This window comes from Belonocnema kinseyi, chromosome 2 (assembly GCF_010883055.1).
Source record: "Belonocnema kinseyi isolate 2016_QV_RU_SX_M_011 chromosome 2, B_treatae_v1, whole genome shotgun sequence".
In the NCBI taxonomy this organism is placed as follows: Eukaryota; Metazoa; Arthropoda; class Insecta; order Hymenoptera; family Cynipidae; genus Belonocnema; species Belonocnema kinseyi.
The window spans coordinates 109,773,382-109,783,494 of record NC_046658.1 but is presented as its reverse complement, the minus strand read 5'-3'; the positions used below and the strand labels follow the sequence as shown (position 1 = coordinate 109,783,494).

At 30.5% G+C, this 10,113-nt stretch overlaps 1 protein-coding gene across 1 annotated transcript in view; it reads left to right on the top strand.

Moving 5' to 3' along the window:
- Window positions 1–7,118, top strand: part of LOC117168198 (zinc finger protein Gfi-1b-like) — a 16,310-nt gene extending 9,192 nt beyond the window's left edge. Inside the window, exons 4-5 of the mRNA XM_033353662.1 lie at window positions 5,599–5,859; window positions 6,773–7,118. Coding sequence (XP_033209553.1) covers window positions 5,599–5,859; window positions 6,773–7,118 — 607 coding nt within the window. The remainder of the gene's footprint in view (window positions 1–5,598; window positions 5,860–6,772) is intronic.
- The last annotated feature ends 2,995 nt before the right edge of the window (window positions 7,119–10,113 follow it).

The following is a 10,113-nucleotide window of genomic DNA, read 5'->3' as shown; positions in this document are numbered from 1 at the left end:
CTTACCCTCACTTACAATCACTTCCCCAAATCTTATTTCCCCTAATTTCCCTCTCCTAATTACGTATCACATCCTATTCTTCCCGTCCCCTTATTTCCCTCTACTTTCCCTACTTATCCTTCCATAATATTCCCTACTTTCCTGCCACATATTTCCCATCACTTCCCCTCATCTAATTTCCCCTTTTTTTCCTATTTCGTCTTCTTCCCTCCCCTCATTCCCCTTACTTCCCCAGTCTGTATTTTGCCTCAATGCTTATATTCGCTACATTCTTTCCCCTAATTTCATCCTATTTCCCCTCCAATCAGTTTCTATATTTCCACTCCTCTTATTTCCTATTTCCCCTGATTACTAACCACTAATTTCCCCTTACTTTCTCTACTTCCCTTCCCATCATTTCCATCCATTTTTCACACCTTGGGAAAAGCAAAATGGACGGACGGACACCCGACTGAAACCATAAGGGTTTTCTGCCGGCAGCTACAAACCCCTAAAAGGCAGGCCTTGGACCTAAGGACACTATTGACACTTTTTGACACTTTTTTTTAAAGATTAAACTATTTTGCTTTTGATTTGAAAAAATGACACTAATGCTATTATCTTCTTAAATTGCTCGCTTAATGCAACTATTTTTGCACTTTGCCTTTAAACATATTTTGAAACTTCTTCGCTAGATTGGCTAAAATAGCATCCACCATTTCTAAATCAAATTTTCAAAACATTCAAGATTTATGCACGGAGAGAAATTGTAAGAAATTAATTCACGGAACTGCTCCTTAATCTTATTCTAGCTATCTATTTCGGATTACTCTCTCGGATTTTCGATCTCGGAACTCTTGCTTTTGAAACAACGGTCGTTGCTTTAGAAGCAAGGATTCCGGGATTTTAATTCTTGCGGCAAAGCCAGAATAAGACCAAGGAGTAGTTCCGTGAAAGAATCTCTTAAAATTTCTCTCTGTGTATAATTTCAGACTACTTTAAGAGATTTAAAATAATTCAAACATTTTCAAACCATTTAAAGGAATTTCAAAAGTTTCACGAGATTTCAACAGATTCCAAGGAATTTTAAAAGATGCCTACAGATTTCAAGGAATTTAAAGGATCTTACAGGGTTTCAAAGCTGTTAGAGTATTTTAATATATTCCAAGAGGGTTAAAAGGATTTTAAAAGATTTCAAGAAGTATCATCTGTTTCCAGATAATTCTGAATTTTCAAAAGAAATTTCAAGTGTTATGACAAATTTCAAGATAATTGATGGGATGCTACTAAATCTACGCGATTTTAAAGGCTCTCCAAGGACCTTAGAGATTTAAAAAATTTCAATGAATTTCAAAGGATTTGAAAGATTTTACGATGTTTTACAAGATTCCAAGAAATTGCAAGAGAGTAAAAAATTGCAAGGTGTTTTAACATTGTATTAAAGGATTTCCGGGGATTTTAGGAAAATTTAAAAAATTTCTAAAGGACTTTAGGATGTAAATAAAATGTGATGAAATTTCATGGAATTAGATTTTACGGCATTTTTCAAAGATTTAAACATTTTAAAATAAATTTTCATGCGATTTAAGAGATTTTAACCATTTCAAAGGATTTTTAAGAATATAATATATTTTAATAGATTTTTAGGAATTCCATGAGATTTCAAACAAAATTTAATGATTTCAGAAGATTTAAAATATTGCGAAGAATGCAAGGAATTCAAAAGGAAATTTAAGGATTCTATAAGATTATGAGGAATTTCTTTAGATTTAACAAAATTGGAGAGTTTTTTAAAAGGATTTTTAAAAGATTTTAACGGAGTTCAAGGCGTTTTAATAGATTTCGGTGGATTTAATAGATTTTAGTTGATTTAATCGGATTTCAAAAATTTCACGGAATTTAAGTCAATTTACATGGATTACAAACATTTCAAGGGATTTCAGACGATTTAATATATTTCATAATTTTTAAAATAATTTTGAATGATATTATAGATTTCAAGATTGTTTTTCGGGATTTTATTCAATTTTGTGGGATTAGTAAGGATTTCGTAAGATTGAAGGGATTTTATTAATTTCATTAGATTTAAAAGGATTTTAGTGAATTTATAGTGCCTTTAAAGATTATAAGGAATTTGACAAACTTTCAAATTTTTGAAAGAATTTCGCAGGCTTTTAAAGGTTTTCTAAATCATTTTAGGAAATAAACAAAGAAAAAATTTCTTGAATTCTGACGAATAGAGTAACCTTTATTAATTGATTTCATTGGAATTTAAGGAATTTCTTGTTATAGTATTTGAAAAATCTCTTTTTTATAGAAGAAATTTTTGGTATTAACATTATTCAAAGTTAATATAAAAATACTTCTTGATTCGAGACAAATTTATTCACCTAATTGCTTCATTTTTTGACATCCTACTAAATCAGGTATGCTTTTTTCGCAAAATGACAGTATATATTAGAATTTTTTTTAAGGGTTGTTTATGCGTGGTAGAATGATGAAATTCAGGCTGCCGATGAAGCAAAGAGAGAACTTTGCGTAAAGGAGATCTTTGAACATCGCGGGCCTTAACAATGAGGAAAGAAATAGATGTAGAAATGATTATTGACACGAAAACAGAATACTCAAACGATTAGTTAAGGAACATAAAGAGACAATTAGAGCAGAAGAAGAGATGAAAATACAAAACGATTTTGAAGGAAGCAAGAAACTGCTTTATAAAAAAATGAAAGGAAACAAAAGTACAGAATTTGCCAAAATGGGAAATAGTAGGGGGGAAATAGTATATGATTCAGACGGAATACTAGAGGCTTTCAGAGACTATTTTAGGAGGCAATTCGAAGATGAAGCTATAAGACACCACAACTGCGATGTTGAACACGTTGCGATAGAAAACTCAATTGAGAAAGTATGTCTCACTGAGGTTAGGGATATAATTAAGAATTTGAAAAACGGTAAGGCTGCCGGGTTAGACGGTATTAACGCTGAAATACTTAAACACGGTGGCGCGTGCATACCACATAGACTGTGCGAATTGATAAATTTATGTTTCGAGACGGGAGACGTCCCAGACGATTGGAAAAAAGCGATTATCATACCAATATAGAAGAGAAAGTGTGATATAAGCGACTGTAATAATTACAGAGGGATTAGCTTATTAAGTACCGTAAGTAAAATATACTCAAAAATACTTATTCGTAGGATAATGAAAATAACAGAAGCAAAGATTTGGGAAGTCGAAAGTGGGTTTATACCAGAAAAGGTCATGTGCGGATCAAATTTTTAGCTTCAGGAAAATAACAGAAAAAGCTTGAGAGTAGGAAAAAAAGTTTTCTGTGCATTTGTTGATCTAGAAAAAGCTTTTGACAAGGTAGAAAAAAGTAAACTTTGGGAAGTCCTGAAAGAGTATGGAGTCAATGGATGGATCCTACAAGCTATAAAAACAATATATATTATACAGGTAGCAAAGCGAGTGTAAGAGTGAATGGGAAACTGAGTGACTGTTTCAATATTATTCAAGGAGTTAGACAAGGATGCGTTATGTCTTCATGGTTATTTATATTATTTATGGACAAGTGTTTAAGAATGACTCTCTTCGACGAAGAGGGTGTGGATCTTGAAACAGTAAGGGTACGTGGGTTAGCGTTCGCAGATGATAAGATTGTTATGGCAGAGTCTATTGAAGACCTACAAAGAATGTTGAATAAACTAGATGCAAGCATGAAGAGCATGGGCCTCGAAATTAACGCAAATAAAACAAAAACTATGGTGTTCGAAGGAAAGAGTGAGAAAACACTATGCAATATTTTATTAAATGATAAGAGAATTGAACAAGTTGATTAGTTCGTATACCTTGGTATCTTATTTACTAAGAATGGGAAGATAGATGAGGAATTAAATAGACGCATCAACGAAGGTAAGAAGGTTATTGGTAGAGCAGGTCCCCTTATCAGAAGTAAAAATATATCAAATAAAGCTAAAATGGCAATACATAATTCTATATTTGTACCGACTGTACTATACGGTAGCGAGACATGGACCTATTAAGAAAAAGAAAAGAGTAAAGTTAATGCAATTGACATGAGATTCTTGCACATGATATGCGGGAAAACTCTGATGGACAAAGTAAGTAACGAGATAATTATAAAAGAATGTGGTGCAGAAGAGACGCTAGTAGACACATGGAAAAGAAATCGGTTAAGATGGTTCGGGCATGTTGGGAGAATGCCAAATGAACGACTAACGAAACAAGTGTATAAAGATAAAGTAAATGGCAGCGTGCCCAGAGGCAGACCGCGGAAAGAATTTTTATAATGTGTGAATGAGACCCTAGTTAAAAGAGACATAAGAAGTCACAGAAACACGAGAGTCTGCATGAAAAAATGCATGGACATAAAAGAAGCTAGAGAAGTATGCCAAGACAGGAAAGTATGGCGGAAAATAATTAATAAAAAGAGTGTCAGTAGAGTGAATGACGCCTGAAACAAAAGACCTTGGTCACTAATGGAGCCAAGTGGGGAACCTTACATGACGACTTTTTGAGGATCTTCACTTAGGGTGATTGCTAGAGAGATTAATCAGCAACCTGCGTCGGAGCAGTCTTGCGGAACGAACGTGTTATTTACATAAATAACACGAGAATTCTGGATCAATCTGAAAATTCTCTATCCCTTCCATACATTACTCCTTTCCCCACCGAGTGAGTCACGCCTACCCCGAAAGGGAAATAACTTAATGGTGTATAAAGGCCCAACAATGGAATTCTAATCGTCTCTGAATTTTTTTAAAAAACTATAAAATGTATCCAAAATTTGTGTAGTCATCCTAGGACTTTTCTTATGAGAAAAAGGTTCTAAAGGGTAATTTATGATAGTCTTAGGGTAGTTTTCTATTACTGGTAGACATCTCAACTTTTAGAAGATCATGTTTAATCATTTAAGGCCGAAAATATCTTAAGTTATATAAAAAAAGCAAGCACATTAATGATTTGCAACCTACTATAGGAGTTGCTTTTTTCCTTTAGGGTTAGTAACATTAGAATAAAATTAGGGTAAAATTATTTTCGGTGATGCCTACGATTCGTTTTATTGACATACTTATTGCGTTTACGTAATTCATTTTTCATTTAAAAAATAATAATAATTAGTCATTTAACGCCTAAAGCTCTTGGACTACGGTTAAACATTTTTTAAATAAAAAAGTGCACTATTATTCTTACATTAAATAAAAAAAATATGGGAATGGCAAGACAATAAAAACAAGTATTTTATTTTTTCGGGCTACCCTAATGTATACCCTAATGTATACCTAATGTATACCCTAATTATATACCATAGTTCAAAAATAGTTATAACCCCTCTGTTAATTTTTTTTTTAAATTGCTACTATTTTGCTACTATTTTTCAAAATTTATACTTTTCATTATTTTCAATTTCATAAATGAGTCCGAGGCTTGAGAGATATAAAATATAGAGCATTTTTATTTTTGACATTCGCCAGAATTCATGAAGAAAAAGAGGAAGATTTAAAGGATCTCGAGGAGAAAAAACCGTCCGAAGATAGTGACGAGGATATTTCTGACACTAGCATAAAATCTCATAAATGTACAATCTGCTCCAGGTCCTTCTTGTCCCAAATCAATTTACAAGATCATCTTTGGTCTCACATACCCAAAGACAGAAGATTAGAACGAAGGGCTATGTTAAAACCCCATCATTTTTCCACCAATGGTGTTCTTCAAGTGACAGCCGACAGTAATGCTAGTGGTAATTTCATCTGTCCCATTTGCAGTAAAAGGATTTCCACTAAAGGGAATCTGAAAGTTCATCTAGAAACTCACAGGCCGAAAGGGAAATATGGCTGTGATATCTGCGGTAGAATGTAAGTTATTGTTTTTATTATTTAAAATCAATTTTCATTCCAAAGTACTTGCTTGTCCATATTTCCCGCAATTTTTCTTTTGGAGATGGCTTACTACTATTTTAAGTCTAAAATCCCAAAAACATTTTGCATCCTTTTTAAAACAGCTGTTTTTTTGTTATTTAGTCCCCGATGAAAAAAAATCACGTAAATAATTACGCTTATCCTAACTTGGAACAGGGAAATGTCCATAAGAATTCTAATTCTAATTTTCGACATAGAATTTCAGTAAAGAAATATAATCTTGAGTTTGAGACATAAAATTTCCATGATGAATTATAATTTTTACTTCGGGACAGAGAATTTTAGTCAATAATTATAATTTTGATTTTGAAACATAGAATTTAAGTAGAGAAATATAATTTTGACGAATGGGTCAGGGAATTCCCGGAAATAATTATAATTTTGACTTTGGAATATGGAATTTTTTACATGGAACGGGAATTTTGGAAAAGTATTTCAATTTTAATTTAGATGAAAGGAATTCCGAAAATTCCTATTGCATGCCAGAAATCGCCCCAACTTTCAACTTCCCTCTTCAGAATTTTGAAAAAGGTAGTTAACTATATTTCTGAATTATAATATAATATTTTGTGAGTAAATGTAATTATGACTTGGGACAGAGAATTTTTTAAATTAATTTCATTCTGATTTGGCATAAGCAATTTAAAAAAAAATTATACTTCTGTATTTGGACGGGGGAAAAATAAATTAACTGTAGAACAAAATTTCCGTAATGAGTTATATTCTTGTCTTCGGAAGAGAATATTTCATAAAAAAATTATTATTTTGTCTCAGAACAGGTATTTTTTTATATGGAAGGAAAAATTTCAGAATCACTAATTGTTAAGCTAAGTTCATAATATATTTTCAGATTCAAAACACAGTCCAATCTCTTTCGACACAAGGAGTATCATGGTGGTATCCAATTTCCATGTAACGTTTGCGGAAGAGTCTATCCAACAAATTCAACGTTGCGAGCGCACAGTATAACACATTCAGATTTAAGACCACATGCCTGTCCTCTCTGCGACAAAACCTTCAAACGCAACCAGGACTTGAAGTTTCACATAAATCAACACACAGGTGCTAGGCCTTACCAATGTCCATATTGTCCGAAAGCGTTTGCAAGTTCGGGTAATTGTTTCTCGCATAGAAAAAGAATGCATCCCCGAGAGGTGCACCGGGACAGACAGAGAGCTGCAGATTTGATGAGATGAACCGTGGGTAGTCGATTCGAAGAGTGGTTCTAATTGTAACTGTAAACTAGGAGAACAAAAATAGGACTTGAACAATTTAGAGATAGGAACTTTTTAGAAGACATTCATTTTTATTACTCTTTAGCAATCATTTCTAGTCTGGCATGGTGCTTCCTTTAAATTAATTAAGTTTTTAATTATTAATTTATTTATTTATTTACATATTAGCAGTATAGCTGTGGCAGTAGCGCGACACTTGCCGACCGATGGTAATTATCTGATGTCGGTAACTCAGCATGGAACAGAACCTTGCTCGGTCGGTAATTACTACCCGATTGGCGTAGCTATACTACTTATTTTGTAGATATATTGAGATATATACAACAAGGTGGCCACTCTGTACCAGGAAATCGGCAAGTTAGTTTCATTTTTAATTAAAGGCCTCACATTTAAATCGCTTCTATTGTCCAATTTTGAATTCAAATATCAAAAGAAGATTTAAAATTTAAATCATTCAAAATCGTACCACTTTGAATTGAATGAAAGTAAGAATCTTAAAGCTTATTATAAGAATTTTTTAAATGTAACAATTTTAAAATATAGTAAAATAATATAAGAGAGTAGAGAATGGAATTAACTAAGTAATTTTTTTAATTTATGTTTAGGGTATATACAAAAGTGAAGTTATCGATTCAGGATAACCTGTGATTTAAAAAAATTGCTGTCACTTTCGGCTACCTCGGAGGGATTAAACGTTTTTAATAAATTTGAAAAAGAATCAAATAAATAAGAATGTATAATAGTTGTTGTTGGGACGGGTTTAGTAAAACATGATAAATGAATAAAAATTCTATGGATGAAGAAATGATTGCGAATTTTGTATGTGCACAGTTTTCGATAATAAATAAAAATATAATATTTTTTAGAAAAAACATTTTTTTTCCTCAAATCTGCATTTTTTGAAATACTAACAAACATTACGTTTTTTAGCATTTGGCTCATAGGATAATTACTTTCAAAAAATTCCAAAGTATTTTTGATAAAATTTGTTATGTTCTTTCTGTTTAATTTAAAAAAGTAAAAATACGTTTCTGTAAAAGAAACAAGAAAAGGTGTGTGGAAAACATTTTTTTAAATGTATAATAAATGTCTCATTATCCACAACCAAAACAAACGTAATATTTTTGTTGATATTAAAAAAATTCTAACTTGATCAAAAAATTTGTTTTCATAATATGATTTTATTTTATTATTTATTATCAAAAATTATACCCATAACAATTTTTTGATCGTGATAAAATACTCTAGCTTACGCTAAGTTATGTTTCATACGAGAATAAAACCGTTTTATTTATAATGGAAAAATCAGATTACTAAATGTTATAAGAGGGGAGGGATGGTCAATAAAAATTTGTAAACAAGAATTTCGTTACGATATATGGACAAATCCTTAGTGCTCATTGTAAGTTTATAAAAGAAAATCTTATTTATAATTGAGTGTTATAAATAATCAGTTTTTGGTTGTCTAAAAAACATATCTAAACAAAAGAAGGCCATAACTGTATACAAATGGTCTATTCAAAATATTTTATAGTTTTTCTAAAGATTAAAAAAGATTGTAATGCTTTCAATTTTACAATAATAATCATATATGGTTATATTGCTATTATATTCATTTTGAAGTAAAGAATTTGATACAATAAAAATATATTCTTCGTTTTCGAAGAATTCATTGTCATATCTTATATTGATATATATTGAAATTATTTTAAAAAATACATATTTCTGAAACCATTTTTATAAACTAAAGTTATAATAATTTCTAAAGAATTTATTCTATATTTTAATAAGATCAGTACCACAATTTTCTTTTGGCTCATTTTTTTGTAGTTTGAGCAATTAAAATTGTTCTTGTTTGTTTTGCATTTCAGAAATAACATGATTATTGTTATTTGTTATGAAAAATAAAACAAAAGTTTTAAATTAAAATTATTTAATTTTCATACTTACATATTTTTAACGTTTCAATTTAAAAATTAATACATTTTGAAATTTCCCCTTATACAAATGGCAACTTTCAAAATTGAACAATTTTAAACATATTTAGCAGAACAAATTTTGCATTGAAAAATTCTTGACGATAAATGTTTTTCAATTTTGAACATTTCTATTTTAAATAATTAAATTTATTTCAATTTATATTTCTGTTTATCGAGCAAGAAGCGCTTACATTTGAATGACAGAAACAAACATTTGTTACCGAAGCTGAAAGATAAAATGGCCGGTAATCCTTTTCCAAGATTTGAGTGGCCACTCTGTATTTATTTTGGGATTGATTAATACCTCCATATTAATTTAATGAATTTAAACCACTCTTTTGTGATATAAAAAAATTAGGAGTTTAAGGTTGTATAGAGGACATTACAAAAAACTATTGTAACAATAATGTTGGACGGTTTGTTAATATTCAAGTAGATAAATTGAAACCGAAATTCTGAATACGCTCAATATTTAAATTCTGATTTAAAAGCATTTGAACCTCATAGTGATTAATTTACGAAGCGTTTAAATTTTATGAAATTTGAATTTAATTAATTGGATTTTTGTGATTCAATTCTTTTACCGCCAACATTTAATTTAATTAAAAACATCGAAGAGTCCATAAAATTGTTAGGGTAATTTTTTAATTAATGCTGTAAGTAAATTGAGCTTTCAAACCTGAAATAGGCGTTAGAATAGACAAATTTCTTTTAAATAATTATTTATAGTTAATGCTCTTTTTGAAAAACGTTTTAAATTGAAATAAGGTGTATTTTTTATTGATAGCGAATGAAAATATATGAGGGTGAATAGAATTATACGTATATAGTAGTAGTTTTTTAATTAAAAAGCAATGTCGAAGGAACACAAAGTCAATGAATTACAAATTAAGAATCCCATTGAAATTAATATGTAGAATAGGTTGGTCCAAATTTATACCTGTAAAAATTGGACATTCTATTTTCGATGATCAGAT